This window comes from Drosophila mojavensis, unplaced genomic scaffold (genome assembly GCF_018153725.1).
Source record: "Drosophila mojavensis isolate 15081-1352.22 unplaced genomic scaffold, ASM1815372v1 contig_16, whole genome shotgun sequence".
Classification (NCBI taxonomy): Eukaryota; Metazoa; Arthropoda; class Insecta; order Diptera; family Drosophilidae; genus Drosophila; species Drosophila mojavensis.
In genome coordinates this window covers 1,755,219-1,779,370 of record NW_025318693.1, presented here as the reverse complement: position 1 = coordinate 1,779,370, position 24,152 = coordinate 1,755,219, and the positions used below count along the sequence as shown (strand labels likewise).

General features: G+C 39.0%; 1 protein-coding gene across 1 annotated transcript; it reads left to right on the top strand.

The window, feature by feature from the left end:
* The first annotated feature begins 396 nt into the window (after nucleotides 1-396).
* LOC6573737 (neuroendocrine convertase 2) lies at nucleotides 397-20,544 on the top strand. Its single transcript, XM_001999760.4, has 12 exons — nucleotides 397-1,103; nucleotides 14,107-14,214; nucleotides 14,793-15,063; nucleotides 15,133-15,170; nucleotides 17,125-17,201; nucleotides 17,753-17,841; nucleotides 18,352-18,527; nucleotides 18,585-18,898; nucleotides 18,971-19,204; nucleotides 19,276-19,440; nucleotides 19,498-19,615; nucleotides 19,682-20,544. Exons 1-12 carry the CDS (start codon nucleotides 858-860, stop codon nucleotides 19,841-19,843), a joined length of 1,998 nt encoding a protein of 665 aa, XP_001999796.2. The 5' UTR covers nucleotides 397-857; the 3' UTR covers nucleotides 19,844-20,544.
* Nucleotides 20,545-24,152: the final 3,608 nt, after the last annotated feature.

Genomic DNA, 24,152 nt, shown 5'->3' with positions numbered 1-24,152 from the left:
CGAGCAACAAGCCGAGCAATCGAAAAAAAAAACAAGACAGAATAGGCAACAATAGTCATCTTGGAGCGAGGGGAATATGGTATTCAGGGGGATGCAAAATATGGTAGGAGGCATTAGCAGCGGGTCAACCAAATTGGTGACGTCTACAAAGCGCAAACCGAGCTGCAAAAGTAACAACAAAGTCGAAGTGAACGCGGAGAGCTTGAGCCCAAACTGAAGGAGCAGCTGGGCGTGCGAGCAGCATAGCACTAGTGACAAATGAAATGCACTGTGTGGGCGCTAACTGTCAAGGGGTGTGAGCGAGAGCTTGTCGCAGAGCTTTCGGTGAGCTTTTCGCGAAATGCTTTTGTATGGTGCGTAGCCTTACATATATTCATAATGGCGTCCACAGCCGAGACTGGCAAACAGTTTTCTGCGCGCAACGCCAAAGCAAAGTTCGTGGCAGCGCATAACAAGGCACAACTAACAGCAGCAACGCAGCGCAGACAACAACAAATTGTATAGAGAACCAGTATAATAAGGGACAAAATATTAACTCAACGACGTGGAGCTAATTGCCCAAGCAGTTACGCAGCGCATAAGTTTCAAGTGCTGCCGGCTCTTGAACGATTTGTCAATAACAAAGAATTTACGATTTCTAATTGTGTGTTTAGTGAAGCGCGGTCTTTATTTTTGCTATTCACCTTCCATAAACTCCCGCTACTGCTTAAGTCAGTCAAAATCGTGTGCACGAATTTGTGGCGCCAGCGTTGCCCCATCGTCGCAATTATTAACTGAGCCGCAAATAGAGTCCAAAGGAAAAGAGCCGAAAAAAAAACTAGGAGCACGAGCAACGACTGCGAGGCGAAACGCGTGAAATGTTTATTGTGGCAGCTGCATGGAGCTTTGCTGCTTCATGGCGACTGCTATGCATCGGGATGCTGGCGCTGGCGACGCTCCTGCCGTTGGCTATCGCCGAATCGGAGTCAGCTGCCCGTGGCCACGGCGGTCAACCTAATCATGCCGTCTTCACCAGCTCATTTCTGGTGCGCTTCCGTCGGGGCGTTGACAATGATTTTGCCCACAAGTTGGCCGACAAGTATGGCTTCGAGAATCTGGGACCGGTGAGTAATCAGTGGCCACAACACAGTACAGTGAATACCATTTAGAGACACCCACACATATGTCAAATAAGTGTCGAAAACGTAAATATATCTAATTGAAATAATTGCATGTTAATGGAATATACCAAATATTGATAACGAAAGTTGTTCTGTTCACACTCTATGTTTTGTCCTTAGACAAACTGATCAGAGTTCATCATAGGCAGAGTTTTTACGGAAATTAAGCGAAACTGTATAACATTCAGCATTCGTCTATTTCCGTCAACCAAGTCGAAGGGATCTATGCCCAAGGGAGCTGTGCGCTCGTCGAGCTTTCACTGTACTCTTTACTTATTAGAAAAGCCAGTCAAGTCAGTTGGTCGTTTGCTGTGAAAAATCAATTATTTTATGTTCCGACGGCGTCGGCATGTTTTGCAGCCCAAAAGAGACAACCAGCAGCTAAAACAAGCTGCAATCGTCAAGGGCTGTTAATTATTGTGACTGCTTAACTGGGTGTTCATGTGAGTATGTCTGCGTATGTGTGAACGTGTATGTGTGTGTGTGTGTGTATGTGGGTGAGTGTGGGACGCGTGCTTGCTATACAAAGCATTATAAAGTCAGCTACAACTGTGGCGGCCATCATCCGGCTGGCGCGCAAAAAAATTCCATTGCATACTGTCCGGGCGTTATATTTCAAGCATTTTGTGTTGCATGTGGCAAACGGGCACAAGGCCAACAACTACGGGCAACAACTTTTCTTTAGAAGTATAACAAACCTAACATGCTGATATGTCGAACATAGCATTCACTAACAACAACAGCAGCAACAACAACAAAAGCCATCAGCTTGAGCTGGCCAAGAATTGTGACGCGAATTGGGGAATATTTCGCCAGTTGTCTGGGATTGACAGCTATTATGTCTCTGTATATAGTAGTTCTACTTGTTGCTTAACCTCCTGCGCTGTTATCACTGGCATCCATTGTTCGTTGCTCAAGCAGCAGCTATTTTATGTCCGAAACGCTTGCATTTATGTGGCAGGACTAGGTGCTGTAATTAGGTAGCTAACGCTTAATAACACGATGTCAGGGTCAACAATTGCGTCAATAAAGAAATGCGAAGCAGGCGCCAAATCCAATTAGTTTATACACTCAACATGATTTATGTAATGCTGATTTATGGGTAAATTGATATGCCGGCCTTAGCCACTTCGCGTTGCCTTTACTGTGCCCAGTTAGTTACCTGAGACACGCCCTCGTCCTGAACCTTGGCTGCGCGAGTGCTAGTTACGGCGAAATGCGAGGGCTGCCGCCATGACAACGTTAATATATTGCACAATGCAATCAGGGGGAGCACAGTATGGCACTGCATCCACGCACAGATTCCTCTCTTGATATGCGTCAATTTTCAGCTATTTTTAGTTAACAACTATATTGCACAGCACTAGCATACATCATGATAACGTTTTAGGTAAAATCTCATTTTTCTCACATTCCCTTAGTTTCTCATATTTGCAATGATGTTCCTCATAATAACATTTGCCAGTTCGCAAAACTTTTCTTATAGACAGTTGTACAAAAATCTTTTATTGCATTTGTATTCTAGGAAAACCTAATAGACCCAGGTGAATTTTAGCAAAGCAACATTGACATTTTAAGTTAAGATTTATTTATTTACGCTCAATGAGCTCAATTCATCTTAAGGCACGTTGCAAATACGTCGACTTTAAATGATTTTAAACAATTCCATAGGGAATGGCAATTCTTGAAAAAAAATCAACAGCTAGAATTTCTGTATGTAGGCATGAACACAATTCGTGTTCCTTATCGTTTTTCCCTTATCATTAATAAGATGTTCGATTTTCATGGAATTTTTTATATTTTATAATTTAATTTTTGTTTTTATTTTATTTTTTTTTTAAATAAGATTTTTTTATTTTTTATATTTAGCTATTCAGCTAAGTTTAACAAAATGTTTAATATAGTGCGGCAAATAGGAAAAAACGGATAGGAACGGTTAGAAAACGAAAATCGATTTCAATTTAAGCGTATGTATACTAACATACAATAAAAAATAAAAATATGAAATAAATAAATAAATAAATAAAAAAGCTTCTGTAAAATTACATTTTTCGACATACGATCATTTCGCGGGAATGCGACGATATATAGATTCATTTTAGATTACAGTAGAACCATCGATTGAAATTCAGTAAATAATTTGCTTATTTCTGAATAACATTTTATTATAACTATTATATTTTATTTGATATTTGTAAATTCTTCGAGATGGAGTTTCGGACTAAGGTTAGGCACGCTTCTTATTTCCAGCTTAATATATTTTTATACAATTAATTAATTCCGCTAGAAGCTTACATTTTCCTGATATTTTTAGCAACAGGCAATTTCGTTGCCCATTGGATAAGGCGCTTATAATTTTCTTAGCTTCTTAGTATTAATAATTAAGAATGCATAAATGCTAGATTCGATATTTCTGAAAATGTATTTTTAGTGTTAAATGAAAAGATATAAATATTGCAAAATACGTAACAGCACGTTGCTATTATCGTTATCCCTGTGCAGGACAATATTAAATTTATAGCCAAAGTACTCAGAATACAAAAGGTTTTCTTATTGAGCTCTTTATATATATGGACGACCTTTTCGATGGGCTTAAATGTACACGGAAATTTAATTGGAAATTTGTGTCGACTGGACTTCCGCTTCGTATGCTCATACAATTCGTTCCCAATGCTTTCAGTAGATAAACAGAAAAATTCTTTCACTGTTTTTTTTTTTTTTTTGGGTGTGGCGAAGGTAATAAAATTGCGGCACATGTTGCCGAAAAAATCTGTTGCTCTTACGTCAAACGCTATCTGCCAACCGAAATCACACAATCTGTTCGACAAAGCAGCATTATATAAAAGTATATATATATGTACATTTATATATATACAGAAATATATATACGTATAAAAAGGCAACCTTTCAGCTTGGGTTAGCGAGTAGGCACCGGCACACGCCTATACTCAGTCGGTTTGCTCAAATCGATATTGCGTATACGCAGCATGTGAAGTGGCGCTGGATTTTTATCAGCTATATAAGCGCAGACTGCGTTTAGGCTTTATTGCTTTCGATGTAAGAGTTCCTATCAGCAATTGGCTATTAGTTTTGACTATCAGCTATCAGCTATTAGCTACACGCTTACATATGTAAATTTCGATCTATAATATAACTGAAAATTGAGCTTGCTTTGCGCTTACAATTTAAATATTTTGATTTTAATTAGTCAATTTCGTGCTTTGGTAAACACATATGTCCCGGAATGAGAAAGGAATCTTGGCAGGGGGCAGCCGTCGCCCACGCAGCCTGGCTCAACGCAATCATCGTAGTCAACCTTTAATTTTATGCTAGGCTGGATATTTTTGTGCCGTCTTTCGTCTGTGCTCTTTAATGACCAGAAAATTCACAAAGTGCTGCATGGCTAATGCCTTAAAGGGATTTTTTCTTTTTCATTTTTTTTATTAATATTATTATTTTTTTTAGCCTTTGTGGTGTTTAAAAGTTTTACTTAATACCTACTTTGTAGCTGCGCTGAGCCTTTGGGCATACACATTCTGCTTGTATGTGTAATAACTTATAAAGCCAACAAACCCACCTGTCGCCAGTCTCACGTTCGCTGTGAAGTGCGCGGCAGCAGGCGGTGTGTCGCAAATCCTTGCACAAAGCGTTAAGCTAAGATTTCTGTTTGCCAAGGCAAAGCCTTGACAACAGAAGCAACAGGAGGCCAGAGGAGGAACGGGGAGTAACAAAAACAACTCGCAGAATATATTTTGATATATATAGTTATTATTTGTGGGTCAAAACATTCAATGGCTATATATGCTATGGGAATATGTACATTTCCTTAATTATAGCCCGAAACTATTTTTTCTCAGTAAAAAGCTGCATAAATTATATGATATTGTAAGCAAATAATGAAATATATGCATGCAGCATAACAAATAAATTGAAATGGAAGATATTATTTATTTTTTATCTCACTACTGTTAAAGGAGAATAGAAAGCAAAATAAATATTTCCAAGCAGTATCATGTTATGCTTCTCTCCTCCTGTGAATATCAATGCATTCAGCTCCTTCTGCAGCTCGAATTCCATAAACTACATTTTCAATTTAGCTGCTGTAGCTTATGCAAATGATTTGTCGTAGAATTTAATGCTCTAAATTCCACCTTAATTTATGCTTAAAGTGAGCCCTAATTACACAGTTCATTTCAATTTAGTAAAGTTTCAGCCCTAATGAGAGCAACCGCGGAGTTTGCTCGTGCAACTTTTTCCAACATAAAAAGTTGGCGGAATGTCAGAGCTAATTAAATATGCATAGCTGCACAATGCACTCCATTTTTTGTGCTTATAAAATATGCAGTACTCATTAGTTGTTTGCTCTGCATAATCTAGCTGACAAAACGCACATATTTTATGGTTATTGAAGTAGAAAGGCAACCATGGTTAACAAGGGAAATGACGCTAAGTGACGCTGCCGTACGACAGAGGCAATTTTATATAATTTATTTGGACATTTAAAAGGCATTCATCAGCTTCAGCTTGAGGTTCAATTTGTCTACTGTTTTTGTTTCATTTAGTATGCAAAATGAGAAATGAGTTAACAAAATTTTGCGGTCTCGCTGTCTGTTCGCTAGGATCCGCAAATTAACGGCAGAGGCATTTGCTGGCAATTTGTAACCAAAGGCAAACATATGTTGGCAAATACAAGACAAACAAAGGACTTGCACGTCGGGCAAACAGAGACGAAAGTCGTACATGCCAGAAAAAGGTTATGCTTCCACTATTAAAATGTAAGGGCCGCAGGGACAAAAAAAAAAAAAAAAAAAAACTCCACATGCATAACCCAAGCACACACACACACACACGCATCCAATGACATGCACATGTATGTGGTTTGAGAAGAATATCACGTATACGCCACGCTCATCGCCAAGTCAATATATACATATACATATGTTTATTTTTAGAAACGCAGACCAGCCTCAGTTTTGTCTGAGCACGCGCTATGTTCGATGCTTCGTATAAATTGGACTCGAACCAATCGAATATATCGTAGCTGTGGAAATGATATAAATATTTAAATTTGTCTAATAAAATGATAGTTTGTGGCTATATTACAATAGCTCGGTATATACCGAGTATGCAACTAAGCTTCAATCATTAGAGTGGCACTTACCTGAGCACTCCACACATGCACACACACACACACACACACACGCACATTAGAGCGCGATGCTTGTGTGTGTGCTTTGGCCCATTCAGCAGCAGTTGGTAAACTTTGATGGAAAAGCCAACTTTCGGTAAATGTTTGCCATTTTCCCTTTAGTATCTCAAGTATGACACTATTCCTGCTTTTAGTCCGCTCGCTTTACCCGTTTCATTTCGAATTATATATGCATGGACCTAAATGAAAACTTAATGCATTCTACTCTGCCCGAAATTAGCACTAATGCCTATTAAAAAGTTTTCGGAACACTATCCGCCAATGGCCAACAAAAGAGCAAACATTTTAAATATATATGTATATTATATTTCAGCAAAATGAAAGCTTTCATTATGTGCAGAACTTTGTGAAAGAACCAAGCTCTCATAAATTGTGTTATTTGATATGGCGTTGGCGGCGTTATTAATAATAAATTAATTATAAAACTAAAAGCGGCAAGGTCGGGTCTGTGCGACCATAAGTTACCCTGAACCCTTCAAGGCGCTAATACACTAATAATTATTATTCTTAATTTTTAACTATATTTATATTAAATCTTTTACAAGTGTCTGCAGATTAATTGTTGACCAGCTTTTATGTTTTGCAAATTCAAGGAGAGCTCGAAATCCGATATTTGCAAATTTTACGTTCATTGCAGAGTCTTGAACAATAAATTTAAAATCGCCAGCTCGTGCGGTAAATAAGCTATGATTAATAGATGAATTAAAATCTATATTGATAATTAATAAATAAAGAATTTTAATTTTATTTATAATTTTAATTCATTTTAAAAAAGGAAAGTTATGTATTTTGGTGAATAACAGACGGATGGAATCGTCCGAATCTCGAATGAGCACGTAGTTGTATATATATTTTAAGAGACTTTCCACGCCTCAATTTACCTCATACATATATTTCTATGAAACTTTAGACTAAGCGTGTAAAAAAAAAAAAAAAAAAACAATACAAAAATAAATAAAAAAAAAAAGAATAATATTGATTATGTTACGGTTAGAGATATTCGAAAATTAATCAATAAAAAGTATTAACAGAATATTACGAAAATTGACAGCAGCCGTCAATTTCGATGCACCCACACAAAGCGGGCAGGTACTAGATTCTTAGTGCTTACACCTGTTGAAGGATACTTTTAAAATTAATTATGTGAGCACTTTGCAAATGTCAAAGAGCAGACGAAAAAGTTTTGATTGCCGTGTGGTAAGTGAAATGTTCATAAATGAGCTTGGAGTGCTGCTTGGGAGGCCACAGAGGGAGAGAATGAGCAAGCGAGAGAGAGAGAGAGAGCGAGAGCGAGAGTAAAAGAGAGAGAGTGAGAAAATCATTTGAAAATTAGATGAAAATAATTAAACTTAATTACCCAGCTAGAGGATGAGAACTAGAGTGCTGCAGAGAGAGAGAGAGAGAGGAGGAGTAAGTGAGAGTGAGACGGAGTTCTAGTAATGCGTGGAGTGGTGCGACCACCGCTCCTGCTGCTATTGGAGGAAATCACGCATACGCAGCATGAGCCAAACAGCATGTCAATGTCAACAGTGAGCTAGATAATTATTTCACTTCATAGCGAACATGTTGTTGCTGTTGTTGCTCTGAATAGCACACGGACTTATACGATTATTATGGCGAGTCTCGACCAACTTATTTTCAAACGCGCTTCGTCACAGTGTTTCTTCGAATGTGTCAATCGATATCAGCTTGGCTCGGCCCAGCCTAGCCTGGCCTGGCCTTTAGGTTGGCTTTTGACTCACCAAGTGACCCAGTTGGCAAATGAGTTCCTGCTGCCTTATTAAGCAGCTGTCCATTTATTAACACTTTCGACTCGGCAATTTTAATTAAAATTCACTCCATTCGGTGCATCGTTGCTGCTCGGCAATGCCATGACAACCACTTGTTGTGACATTTAGGGCTAATTAAATGTCATGCTCAGTCGCTGTTGCAGAACAACGTTAACGGCTCATACTAGCCTGAGTGCATTCATTTGGAACTTTTCAATTATTTATAGCCAACAAAGTTTTAATGCAGCTCACGCAAGTCACCCAGTTAGCCAGTTAACTACCTTAAGCTGGGACCAACAAATCATGGCTCTGTTTACCTGGCCTGGCCAGGCAAGGCAAGGCCGTGGCACCTGACACAATGACTGCCACATGCCAAAATCCTCAATCAAATCCTATTAGGCCTGACGTCTGTTTGTCTTCGCTTCGTGCGGCGTATCCTGCTGAATAATTCAACAGTTGGTGGAAATCATTTGCTTTTCACTCATTTGCCGCCTGTCTATCTGTTTTATATATACACCTGTACAGCCTCAACTTTTTCTGCGTAATTTGCATGCCATTTATTGCCGCCTGAATAGGGCTTACGCAGACGCCAATCAAATATTTTCTTCTTTTGTTTTTCATTATTTGCCACAGTTTCAGCCGAACAATGGAGCTGCTCGAGTCGCATATGCTGAATCATTTGAAATTCAATTTCAGACATTTCTTAGCTCAAAAATAGATGCCTCACATCCGATTCATATACACTTTGTATATAAGGCGGGTAAATGAAAAGAAAATGTGCACATTAGCTATGATTAACAGAATTCAGTGTGATTTAACAAATTTTTGAATTGTATAATTATTATATATGAATAATTTTAAAGCCCATATCTCAAATAAAATTTTGGTATAAAATTTGACAATAACTGTAAAATATATATTTTCATCTTACAATTTTTACGAATGATATATTTATATCATATATTTGTATTTCTTTTTATCGAGATCCAAGTCATCAATTTGATTTTCAAATTATTTATAACACAAGATTCTCAAAAACTTTATAACCTAGTTTCTCTTAGCAGAGAAAGAGCAGTCTGTTCGTCGAAATGCAGCATAAACTAGTAAACTAATTTCATATAGTTTTGATTGATTTAAACTTTTGTGTGACATATAAACAAAAAAGTCAAATGAAACTTTTGCATTGAGCACAAGTTCTTCAAAACTTGTTAACTTTTTCATAGAACAGCACAAAAAGTCAGTTAGATTACGTTCGATACGCAACTTTATTTAGTTTAATAGTTTGAAAGTCATGTCCGATCTGAAATTCCAATACATAGATACATAGATGCATAGATATATAGATGAATAGATGCATAGATACATAGATACATAGATACATAGATACATAGATACATAGATACATAGATACATAGATACATAGATACATAGATACATAGATACATAGATACATAGATACATATATACATAGGTAAATAGATACATAGATACATAGATACATATATACATAGGTAAATAGATACATATATACATAGGTAAATAGATACATAGATACATAGATACATAGATACATAGATACATAGATACATAGATACATAGATACATAGATACATAGATACATAGATACATAGATACATAGATACATAGATACATAGATACATAGATACATAGATACATAGATACATAGATAAATATATACATAGATACATAGATACATAGATACATAGATACATAGATACATAGATACATAGATACATAGATACATAGATACATAGATACATAGATACATAGATACATAGATACATAGATACATAGATACATAGATACATAGATACATAGATACATAGATACATAAATACATAGATACATAACATATGAAATTAAATTCGTTCAGCCGCTCGATAGTTGCTATACGAAGCAGTATTATCAGCTTACATGGAACTCGTGCGTATCTATCGATAGTGTATGTATGTGTATATATGTGTAATGTGTGTGCATCAATACAGCAAACACTTGTTATGTGCATGGCAGTAGTCATTTGCTCAAGTGCTACCAGAAATATAGTTGGCTACTGATAAAGCGACGCGAACCGATAAGGCATGGCTAACGATGGCAGTGGAAGAGCCTGTCACACAGTTGAGCCAGCGGCATAAATTTGACAAATGGATTTCACTTTAGTTGTCACACATAGATGCCTTGAGATAGGGCTTAAGCCTAATGTGCACTGAAAATGAACGAATGATTGCACTGGAGACGAGCTATCAAGAAAATATGTTGCCTACTTTTCAGCTGAAGTTGTTGAATGCGGAAATTTAAATGGAAATCGAAATCGAAAAATCTATTTATGGCAAATATTAGTTTCTTTGTTCCACTCACAATAGAATGAAATTTAGAATTAGTTGGAAAACACATTTCATTGCTCACATCGGAACGATGCGCACTGTGAAAACTAATGAACTGTTCTATCAGCTCAGATATACATACAAAAGCCCCTGCATAATGTTGTCGACTTTAAGCCTTTGTTGCTGCGTGGTTTAAGCCCGCAGCTTGCCAAAGGACAACAACCACCTGCCAGGCCTGGCTGCCGCAGGGCAATCAAAAACATACATGAAACGGGATGTATGCATACAAAGATGCGTGCGGGTGTGTGCGGCACTGTGTGCATTCAACAAGAATGCAGCTGTTGCTTATTGCTGCTGTTGTTGTGGTTGTCGTTGTTGTTTGTTGTTTGTGAACATTCTGTTGTTTTCAGCTCTCTCGTCAGTGCATTCACTTTCCGCGCTGAGCTAAAATCCATAAATTTGTGACGCTGTCATAGTTTGAAGGATGATGTGCCACATGCCACATGCCACACGCCACTCGCCACGGCCACATAGATATCACAGCGCTGCTGTCACCGCCCACACTGCGGCTGTCTTCCGCTTCTCTTGCTCGCCTCAGCCTTTGTCCTTTCCGTGCTAGTGGCATATTCAAATAACCACAGTGCAACAAGTGGCGCGAATAATCATATGTATTCCACTCGCATTTTTGATATGAACTACGATTAACATAAGCTATTACCGCCGCCATTTTGGCAATCGACGCGTTTACAAAAAACAGAAAATAATCACCCACTCGTGGTGCTGCCAGTTTGTCAAATGTTGCTAAATGCGCGTGGGTGTTGTTTCGGCTTAAGTATCTCACACGGCGCTTTGCCTTGGGGTCGATAGCGGGCAAGGAGGTGCCACATGCCACATGCCACAAGTCACATGAAGTGTCTGCCCGCCTGACTTTGCTTTGGCCTGTGCTGCTGTCTGCTCGGCTGCTCAGCTGCTCAGCTGCTTGGCTGCTTGGCTGCTGTCCGCGTTATCACCCGCTGTGACACATTATTTTTATAATACGTTGTGTACTACATGTACACACACACACGCACGCACACACACGCACACACTGCTCCATAGAGACAATGACAACACTGAGAGCTAGCTTTGTGTGCTGTGCGCTGTGTGTGGCTATTTTTGTTTTGCTCAATCCACTCAAAGCTCAGGCATCAAGTTTATTTATTTGGTTTATTATATTTTGTTATTTTGCTTTTCCATTTTGTCGCTGCCATATGCTTCATATATTAGGAGTAATGCAAAAATTATACAGACTTTCTAAAAATATGCGCTCAATTTAGCCGCGAATGGCTGCTGGGATTACTGAGCTGGCCTTATTAATTTATATGGGTCCGCACATCGGGCGCACCACGCACACTGTATTCATTATTATCTATCGATGGCTCTGGCCAACAGCTCGCCGCCAGTTAATTTCAATGGCAAGCAGGCAACAGTTAACAGCTGGCCAGCTGTTACAGTCTCCTGCGTACTTCGCGCACAAATTGTCAGGGCATAAAAATAGACAAGCCCTCATAATCATCAGCCTTCAACCCTCCATCCGGCCAGTGGCTCCCACTGATGATGAACCTCAACGAATTAATGGCGCACAGTTGGCTCAATTTTCTTCTTCGCAAAAATAAAACTAAATGCCTGTTCCTGCTTCTTTTCATCTCGAACATCCCCAGATAGCAGATCTGTTGATAACGCGACTTTTCTATCGAAAAATTAATGAATAATAATTTAATGCAAAAGCCGTTCAGTTTCTGATAAATATAAACTTGAATTCACGTCAAAAATGTGCTTTGGCTTTAAATTAAAAATTTAAATAAAAACAAATCGATTTTAATGACGTTCATCGGAATATTTTTGGAATATATTGTAAATTAAAACAGGGTAAGCCTTCGAGCGACTTTCTCTGCTTTGATTACATATACTATATTGAGGCTTAGTTCGATGAGGATGTATTTTTATCACAATATCATATTTCTTCCTTGCGCTCACAGCGGGACATGGCCTGGGCATTTTTATTGTTGACAGCGGGCGATTTGCATTATGCTTATTGTCTTTAATTCAATTTTATTTTAGTTGAATTCAATAGAAATCTGGGTGGAGTGTATTTATAAACTTTTGTGGGGCTTCTGATGAGTGGACTGAGCGACGTCAACAGAATGATAGCCTTCGTCAACCACAAGCCTTTTGTAATTTGTATGTAAGGCCGCAGGGTGTTTTGAGGCATAGCCCAGCCTAGGCCCACGATGCATACAGGCTGACAGCTGCTCAGGCTGCAAGGCGAATGTTTCAAACTTTTCTGTTTACAAAGGGACAAGGCTAAAGATGGCCCAGCTACATCTTTTAGATAAAGCTGTGCATTCTAAGCGTATTATGTGTAAAAATAAACCAAAATCAAAAAATACGCGTGGGCAGTCGCAACAGCTGTTGACTATCAAAGTAATTATTCGTCCGCGCATTAGTTAAGCTGTTTATCAGCCCCAAGGAAGCGAGGATGCGCCCCTCATGCGGCAGTTAATTATTGGCAATCTGTGGGAGTAAAGGAAACGGCCGGACACGAGCTTCCCAACAGCTGGCCAAGTTGTGTGAAACTTATAAAACAGTCGAAAAGTCTAAACAGGAAAACTTTTACTCTCGAGCTGCGTGACTCAGGGCTGCATCACGAGCAACTGCGTGCCGTGGCATCGCCCAGGAACGTGACTTATGTGAGGTTGTCTATCATATCACTGCAATAAACCTACTATATACTATTATATCGTATTACATATACTATTTATATATATTCTTAAATTTAAAATTTCTGTGAGACTATGAATATTTAAAATTAAAGTGTTTTCAAAACTTTTTTCTACTTGCTCGTTATAATATTTCTGAAGAAAATTAATTCTCAGAATATTCCAGTCTTTTGCAAGCTCATAATAAACTTTTTGGGAGATATTTTGGGAGATATTTTTGTATGAAATTTTATACAAGTGAATTGTAGGCTTTTATTACATTGATGCGTGTAAAATGTCGGTTCATCTGGGCGTTGTTATTCAGCAAAAAAAAAAACAATTTTGGGGGAGCTGCTCGGCTCGCATTGGGGACTTGGGAATAGTTGCTGCGAGGGCCTGGCACATGTAAGTAATGTGCGTAACTCGATATGCTGTTTATTGGAATTACATTGAGGGAAAATGGAAAATAACTGCTGGAACTAGAGCAGGCTGCCAGCCAAGGCAAGCCAAGGCAAAGGAAGCCTAGCAGGCGGGCAGGAAGGGAACGCTGTAAACTCTCAATTTACTAAAGCTCGGCCAAGGCCGAGGGCTAATATACGTAATAAAGCTAATGATGTTGTTGTTAATGCTGCTGATGGGGCAGATGAAGATGATGCCCATGACTAGCAATTTCAAACGCAATTATGGGCTCTCGTGCTTGCCAACTCTATGTATGTGTTTGCACCTACATATTGGGATGTCAGCGGCTGGGGAATGGCCAACTGAAGTCAATTATGGCTCAATTATGGCTGACGTAGAACAAGAAAGGAATTAATGTGTTAAGCTCAATTAGAGTTGGAGTCTGGCACGCATCCACTAATGAAATAATATTCCACTCTGATATTGCAGCTGGTCGGCGCTGATGGACATGAGTATCACTTCAAGCACAAGACATTACCGCACGCTCGTTCGCGGCGCAGCCTGATGCACACGCGTGTCCTCAAGAGTCATCCCTCGGTGAGTATAACTGTAAACTTAAAGACAGCTGTAGATGTGGCTGTAGCTGTAGCTGTAGCTGAAGCCAAGTCCCTGGCACCCACTTCCTTGCATAAATGTCAGAGTTCAGTTTGCCGCTTCAGTGCTTCCGCTGGCAAGTTGGCAATCAGTTGGCAATTGCGTTCTCGACAGTCCAAGTTGAAGTTGCACCACCTCAACCACAATCACGTTGATTGCATTGCAGTCGGGTGAGCGGTGTATCTAGTTGGCCGCTACGTGACAGTGGGCCACTCTCGATGATTACTATTCAAATTGCAACAGGCAGGCAGCCAGCTGCTAAACAATACGCGTAATGCCACATAAGAGAATTATGCAGATTCGTTATATTTGTTCAGTTTGCTCGTTGCTCGCCTGCCTGCCCAAGCAGCAGTCCACGGCCGGAACCCGAATGCCCAATATGTACGAAATTAGCATTACCGACGGACACGTACACGTACACAGGGTCGACCCGTGAATGTGTCCATGTGCGAGGGGCTTTTGCAAGCCGTTGACAGCAGGCATCTCGATATTGATACATTCCCCTTGAAATCTTTCGTCAGGTGCTCACGGCCGTTCAACAGGCGGGCTTTAGACGCGAAAAGCGCGGTCTGCGACCGGCAATTCCTGCAATTCATGGACTGCACTACGCAGCTACGCTGGGCGAACCGAACACCGTTGATGTGGAGCCGACGGATCCGTACTTTCCCCTGCAATGGTATCTGAAAAACACCGGACAGAACGGCGGCAAAGTGCGATTGGATCTGAATGTACAGGCTGCCTGGGCTCAGGGCATTACGGGCAAGAACGTGACCACGGCCATCATGGATGACGGTAGGTGGCATGCATGAATAAGCTGTGTCGATATGATTCCAAATTGTTTTATTTTTATCCTTTATACAGGCGTGGACTACATGCATCCGGATCTGAAATTCAATTATGTAAGTAATTGCGAACCGTCGTAAATAACAAACTCAAAAGCCAGCAGCGTCAAACCCATTGCTGTGCGTGTGTATGTGTGAGTGTGTGTGTGTGTATGTGTGTATGAGTTGATGGCTTTCAAAATTATATTTGCACAGTGCTATGGTCAAATGAACGCAACGATTGACGTTTATTCAACTGCACACAGCTTCACAGAATCGAGTTAATCCACAGATGCAATTCAAATCAAGATGCGAACTTTATTGAAATTCCGCTTTGATTGCTTTTTATTTATAGTAAAAGTTTGATTATAAATGAAAATGATTTACCATTTATACGCACCGAAGCAATTTAAATAACATAATCAGTTCCCGCATTTCGTGATTTCCCATTTGCATACTGATGACCTTTTTATATATCAGGTTTTGGTTTTTGATTTTTTTGTTTAAGCTGTAATATTACAAGCGTGTTAATCTGGCAGTTATTTTTTTAATTTAATGTTAATGTGCTAGTTTAGCATTTATGAATTTAATTATAGTACTCTAATTTGGATTTGAAAAACCATTTCGCAATTTCCAATTTGCATATTGATGACTTATTTAAATTGTAATTTTTGTTGTTTTATTATTTTTATTTTTTTTAACGTAATATTCAAAAATTGCTGGACTGACAACCTTAAAATATTACGATTAAAAAAAAATTATCATGAAAACAAGCAAAAACTACAATTTAAATAAGCCATTAAAATTCAGTTATTATTATAATTGAATGTTAATATTTTATGCCGAATTTAATTAAATACTGTAATTTGTTTTAGAAATGATAAACTAACATATGCATACGAAAATTGTTGCTAAAATTATAAATATATCACGGAATAATTGAAAGTTTAATGCAGTTAAGATTTCCTCTTTGAATATACAAATATATATCTTATTCAAAAGAGCCTGTCATATCAAATAATTTAATTTAAATTTTCTATGACTATGCTATCAGACTTTAGACTTGACTTTATGTAATATATCAACAGCTATACTAAATAGCTTCATTTGGGTAATTAACTCTCTTTTGCTGTCGTTGCTTTTCAATAAAGGCTTAACTCGATATAATAGCCTCTAAATACAACACCTGTCCCAACACCTGCCTCCCACAGCACTCAGCAAAGCAGCCAATAATTAATTGTACAAGCCTTTATCCCTTGCTTACGTCACTGCACGGAAAGAGCCATGCCCTAACCAATCCCTTTCCGTCTGTTGCTCTCGTTGCTCGGCATTATGCTATCAGATTAAAACCCGATAGTGTTGTCTCAACTATCTGGCGCATACAGCAGTTGTTGGTGTCATACTAGCCGCACTGGGTATAATTAAAGCAGAACGGCTCCCAGAATCAATGTAACAGGACAAGGATAAAAAAAAAAAAAAAAATATATATATATATATATATTCTGTTTACATTATTTACATCTGAGAGTTGGGATTTGAAAAAAAAAAAAAATAAAATAAATTAGTGTGTACTTTATTAGATAATATCTAAGTGCAAAATAAGTGGGCAGTCAAAAAGATAAAGCAATATCTGTACATGTTCTGAAAATATATGAAATGGAATCATGAAAATTTAGTATATTTTCTTTTTCAGACTATTTTTTACCTATTTGTCATTTTTCATATATAAGAACATTTTTATATGTCCCTATGTATATTACGTATACTTTTGAGACTGCCCTCGCTTGACATGTGCATGATTGAAGTGCTCTGCAAATATTACTGCAAATTGTTATTAGCATTAGTGGGCAGCTTTAGTCGGCAGATTATGCGTGATAAGACACCAAAATGCACTTAAAACTAACGCCATGCCGACTATTTGACGCAGTTACTGCGTATATCTCTTTATTAATGGCTCTACGTGTGGAGCACCACCCAGCCACTTGTTCACCCACTTGCTCACCCACTTTATTCGCTGTACTTTCACTTGCAGAACGCCGAGGCGAGCTACGACTTTAGCAGCAATGATGCATTCCCCTATCCGCGGTACACAGACGACTGGTTTAACAGGTAAGTCGCCGCACAGTCTAAGCGCCTTTGGGGGCTTATGCTCATAAGCATCTCTGGCAGTGGCGAAGTGGAGCGGGCTTAATAGCCCGGCAGTAAGAGCCGATGGGAAAGTACTTTGAGTTACTGCCTTGGCATTTGGAATTTCAATTGTGTAAAGTGCCGAAGAACGAAATACGAACCAATTCGCAAAGTTTTGCTCTTTCAGTTTTGTAATTTTTTTTAAAGTTTGTTTTCACTTTTACTTTGGAGCCAAAAATAAAAAGGCAATTTGTAGGGTTTCCGTTAATTGCCTGCTTTGTTATGATTTCCTACTGCGCATTTCGTTATTCCTTTGGCTTTCCGGTATGCGACAGCGGTTCTTCACGGAAGGTCTTATTTGTTTTAGCTGCTTCGTGCTTATCGCATTCATTGTAAGCATCCGAAAGAGGTGCGCAGGCAAATGCCACGTATTTCACAAATATAGTTATAAAATGGTTATCCTGAAGGTCCTCACCTTCTTTCTCTCTCTCTCTCTTTCACTCTCTCTTTTATTCTATCCTTCATTTCTGCAGCCATGGCACTCGGTGTGCTGGCGAAGTGGCTGCTGCCAGAGATAATGGAATTTGCGGCGTGGGTGTTGCTTATGACAGCAAAATCGCAGGTAAGTGGATTTGCCACGTAGTAAATAAGGAGAATGGGAGGGCGACGAGGAGCAGTCATGAATTTGCCAAGTCAAGCCAAGCCAATCCAAACATTCGAGTCAAGTGTTAAAGTATTGCATCACGTACACGCGCTGTGTGACGAATATTCCTGCTGCATTCTGCATTAATTACAATTGTATGTATATATGCTATATCTAACTGAAGCCAAGTATGAGACTCTGGAGACAGGGCACCACAAGTGGGCACATAAATCGGCTAGAATCTTATCTGTCGTTTTTATAGCACAAGTGGGAAAAATCATGTGAAAAATCGGGAATATTTGATAATCGCACACATTGCGTGCTGTTATTTTTATTTATTTCTTTTTTTTTTACGATTGCCATAAAGCGTCAAGTGAAAGTAAAAACGAATAAATAGTGAGGGCTAGCAACAGTTGGGTGGCATTTATATAGATGACCATAAATGTTGATTTATAATTGCGAGCATTAAGATTAATGGATACTCTGCAGGCATACGCATGCTGGACCAGCCCTATATGACGGACCTAATCGAAGCCAACTCAATGGGACACGAGCCGCACAAAATCCACATATACAGTGCCTCCTGGGGTCCCACAGATGATGGCAAGACGGTGGATGGGCCGCGCAATGCCACCATGCGCGCCATTGTCCAGGGTGTGAATGAGGTAATGCTATACGCTGCTCGAAATCTTAAGCATCGTTAATTTCTGGCCACCCTGCAGGGCCGAAATGGCTTGGGCAACATCTATGTCTGGGCGTCTGGCGATGGCGGCGAGGAGGATGACTGCAACTGCGATGGCTATGCCGCCTCCATGTGGACTATTTCCATTAACAGCGCCATCAACGATGGCCAGAATGCGCACTACGATGAAAGCTGCAGCTCGACGCTGGCATCGACGTTCAGCAATGGTGCCAAGGATCCAAACACTGGGGTCGCCACCACCGACCTATACGGCAAGTGCACCACGACCCATTCGGGCACCAGCGCCGCGGCACCTGAGGCAGCTGGCGTCTTTGCATTGGCATTGGAAGCGAAGTGAGTATTGGGAGGTGCGGTTGAGTTTCTTACATCAATTTATGCAAATCTCAATTCCCATTTGGCCAACAGCCCTCAGCTCACTTGGCGCGACATACAGCATCTGACTGTGCTGACATCGAAACGCAATTCCCTTTTCGATGCCAAGAACCGATTCTACTGGACAATGAACGGCGTCGGGCTGGAGTTCAATCACCTCTTTGGGTTCGGTGTGCTCGATGCGGGCGCCATGGTGACCCTGGCGAAGCAGTGGCACTCGGTGCCAGCACGCTATCATTGCGAGGCGGGCGAGATTAACAAGCCACAGTAAGTGCACACACATTGTTGTTGTTCTCTGAGTTTTGGGTGTGTGCTAAGCCAAGGCTACTCATATGTAGGCCAATCATAATGGGTCGCTCGCTGTTTTGGGAAATCAAAACTGATGCGTGCAAGGGCACCGATACGGAAGTGAACTACTTGGAGCACGTGCAGGCAGTCATCACGGCAAATGCATCGCGACGCGGCGACCTGGAGCTCTTCCTCACCTCCCCCATGGGCACCAAGTAAGTGTTAGTCTAGATCTCAAGTCGAACCAGTTTATACTTCATTCCGCATGCTAGATCCATGATTCTGTCGCGACGCGCTAACGACGATGATCATCGCGATGGCTTCACCAAATGGCCCTTCATGACCACCCACTCCTGGGGCGAGTATCCACAAGGCGTATGGAAATTGGAAGTATGTTAACTGTAATTACAGATAGCTGAAGGTCATTGCCTGTAATTGCTCTCGCTTGTTTTCCAGGCACGCTTCAATTCGGCTCAGGCGCGACTTGGCCATCTGGTGGAGTGGTCGCTGGTGCTGCATGGCACGAAGGAGGCCCCTTATCGCACCCTGAAGCCATCCTCGCCGCACTCGAAGCTGGCCATCGTTAAGAAGGCGCACGAAGATAAGAAGATGAAGTAAGCGATGTACGTGACATCTGCGACGTCGTCCATTAGTCAACCTGGCTTTTATCATTCAGTTTAGTATGAAGTGCAAGAATGTGTAGGCTGTGTTTCTTTTTATTTGAAATGGGATTGATTGAACACAATCTTTGATTTAATAGAGCTGTAAATGCGAGTCTCTACAACTTTTAATTGAAACATCAACTGAGCTAAAAGTTCAGTTTGGTTGCAATTTTACGAAATTCTGTTTTGATGCCCTGAGAATTTCTCCTCTGAGTTTCCAGTAATATGAATTGTAATGGAGTTGTTCAAGCGCACATATTTTTTTTAGTCAACTACAAAGTTTACTTAAATAATAAAAAACACAAATTTTGAAGGAAACCAAGAAACCAAATTAGTTGAATCGTAGCAAAAGATAAAACCGTAGTATCTATCAAACTTAAGCAGAATGAATCATTTGAAACAGGTATAGCATACGTGTATTTCATTAGTTATTTCATTAGTGAGCAACAGAGCGAGGGAATCATTGAACAATACACACAACTATCTTCTTAAATAATGGAAATGTCTTGTAAATGTACTATATCTAACGATGTGTATACATATATACCTTATCTGTAACTGTGTCCTATGCTCTTAGACTCGTAATAACGATATATACAAAATATGAAACGAAAACTATTCTCATTTCTCTATACAATATGAACATCAAATGTTAATGTTGGTCTTGAAAGAAAAGGAAGTCAGTCCAAGCTGCACACCGCTTCCAGCAAAATCTCTCTATAAGAATAATCTATCTATTATTTATGAGTATATATAAATATATCTGTAATTGTAATTTCCAATGTATTTATTGTATGCATATAACTTGCAGACGAAGTTTTTTTTTTCTCAGTTTCTTTCGGGGGCCAAAAAATAATAAAAACGAGCATGCAAATGATTTGAGTTATAATTTTGATAAAAATAAAATAAATATATAAAAGGAGTGTGTTATTTATAAACGAGGAATATAAATATTAATGGTAAATAGAAAGTACAAGTGCAGAACATTGAATGTGTAACAGCAGAGATTGACGTGTTTAGTGTAAAGCAACTAAATTTATAAATGACATTGTTAAAGTTCATGGGCTAAAGTGCAAAGGAATGATATATATATATATTATATATACCAGCATATATACATATATATATATATACGTATTTAAATATATGCAGAACATGTGTAATTATTATCCAAGAGCGATGTTAACGCTTGACAAAACATAAACAGTGACATAAATATTATACATCAATAACAAATATATATACATATATACATATACATGCAACAAGACAGTGTCTATATAGAGAACTAATATATATATACATATAAATGTATAAAATAAAATATACACACACCTATATATATATAAACTTATATATATATCATCGGATAAATAACTTATATTGATGTGAAGTTATATTGAATGTTGTAGATACTATGAATACACACAGAATAACCACATAAATGAAAATGCAAATCAAAAAAACAAAAAACCGATCTAGTATATATACGACATATGTTTAACTGAACCTAACACAGAACAGATAGATGTTCGAGCAGTATTATTATTTGCCATTGAAAGTTTGTTTGTTACTCATTAAATATCATTATTATTGGCTTTTTCGATTCTCCAGCAACGGTTAATCAAACCAAATCTATTTAATTTTGTAAATAAAAGTTGGAAAACGGCCAAACCGGATTTTTAATGCTACACATGTCAATAGCCAGAAATTTCAGTTGTGAATGATGTGCATATGCATATATGGCCAATGTTCAATGCGAGAGAGAAAACTTAAAGCTTTCGACGAGCTTTTTCCAACAGCTGAGACCCAAACCCGCCTGCGAAAATCTACACAAATATTCAAACTGGAAGCTATCAGCTTTGCTTTTGATGAGTTGCCCAACACTGTCCAGAAAATTCTACAAAAGCTTTTTCATTTGTTGGGCTCGCCACTATTAGGTATACAGTTTTCCTACCATAAATCCATATGTATGAGGTGTTCACAGTTTTAGCGGGATACGTTAGCGAGATGCAGCTGCAATTCAATTAATTGTAGTTCAATTATTATCAATATACACTTGCCAGAAAAACTATGCGTACAGGCCTAACGTGCGACTTTGATAGAGAATAAATATGATAAATACTAGTATTATTATCAATATTATATTTTTTAGTGAAAAACTATTTAATAACACACATTTATCAACAAACAAAAAATAATATTAAACAGTTTTTTTTTATATTTTAAATAAGAAAAAAACAACGAAAATTCACTTAGAAAAAGTATGCGTACAAACTAAAAAACAAAACCAAAAATTAATTTTTTTCAATGAAAATTGTATGTATATGAGATGGAATGAGTATTGGTATTAAATATGGAATTAAAATTCCGTTAATTTTTTTAATTAAACATTATTGAGGTGATACCTATTAATATATGCTTCTTATATTCGGGCAATAATTATCGAGCTAGAATTCGATTTGTAATCGTTAGTTATGATCTTTAATTCCAACGAATATGCCTGATAAAAATAGTCATTAAAAATTTGCATGCCCTTTATTTCCTTTATTATATCCTTCAATGGGTACAATAGAATCCATTTCTATTAAATATATTTTAACATATTTTTGGATGCATGGAGTCTTGATAATAACATTCCCGCTAATAATTAATATTACATATAAGGAAAAACACTTTATTTCGACATTTCACTATAAAAGGAAAATGCCAGGGGAAGTTAAAAAGGAATTTGAAAGCAACAAGGGAAACACATTCCTTTTTACTCATATCAAAATTCTTGCCTAATTCGCGTTAGTTTTGTAGATTAAAACTTAGAGGCACTTTAATGGCTTACAGCACAATTTATATAATATATGTGTAAATTCGCGTATCGCAAGGGACTAGCAAAAGTTTTCGTTTCAGGAAATGTTTATTAACTATAAATTGCGCAGCGCTAAAGGCGCCGAGCCGCGCATCGGAAGGAAGGAAATGAGCAAACATCGGACGCACCCACAAAAGCAAATAAAAATGCGCCATACGCAAAACGCTCAAAATGGCGAGGTAGGCGTTACTGTTGTTGTTGTTGTTGTTGTTTTTGGTGCTGTTCCTGATGTATTGAGTATAAGGCAGGCTGCGCGTTCATAAATCATTTGCCTGCGGGCCTATGATAAATTGTCATACTAATTGTTTTTAGCGTTCAAGACAGACAGGCAGCGGCGTCTTGAAGTGAGGGGGCTGGGTTTCGGTGTAGCCCACGTCAATGTCATTGGCCATGGCAATGGCTAAGCTGATGATGATGACGACGACGATGACGTTCGGCAGCTAAATGCAGCCTGGGGCTGGCTCTCGCCTTTAAATGCCAAATTAGAAAACAAAACGAATTTGCCACTCATTTACTTTGGACCTGTCAAATTTCGCATATCATCTGAGGCCTCCCATTTTCGGCACTTCGACAATTTGAGTTTTCGGCCAAGGAATTTTCGCTTAGCTCCAAAATAGTGCGCAATATTCGGTCAGCTGCAGTTGCCATCAATCATCAATCACTCCGGGACGAGTTGCTTGCCCATTGCTTATGCAAAATGATTTGCGAGCACTTGAAATGGAGTTACTCGAGCAGTTAGTTTGCTAGTGCAGGCAAACATGTTAATATTTTGGCAAGAAGTAACAAGTTTATGATTTATGACATTTTAATAATGACAGCCAACTCGGGCCGGGTCAGATGGGGCGACAGCAAATGGGAGCAGCAACAGGTTTGTTGTCAAGTTTCTTGTGGCCGGCTCTTCGTTGTTTGTTGTTGCTTTTAAATAAATTTGTGTGTTTTACGCTCATTTGGTGATGAGAAGGGAGACAGAGAGAAAGAGAGAGAGAGAGTGAGAGCGAATGAGAGAGAGTGAGAGGGGGGAGCTTGACTTTGGACATTTCTGTAAGCGGCGAGTATTTGACACTTTAATGAACTGCCTGGGGTCGCGTGTGTCGCAGTCGCCCCTGCCGCGACCCCCGCGCGCGGTTCATTAATATTAATGCTTCATTTTGGCCAGTTTTCGCCATGACAAAATTGGGCTAGCGCACTTTAACCTGCGCCATCGACACGGGCACACACACACACACACATGTCAATCGTCGCTGCTCCGTTTGTTTAATTTGTTGATAATTGCAGTTTAATTGAGCAGCGATAGGAGCGAAGCTTGTTGTGTTGCTCACCAGATCGCAAACAATTAGTGGGCCATGCTCAAATATGTCGGCCGATTTGGCCATTTGCCAGCGATTCGGTCGGCTACTAATGC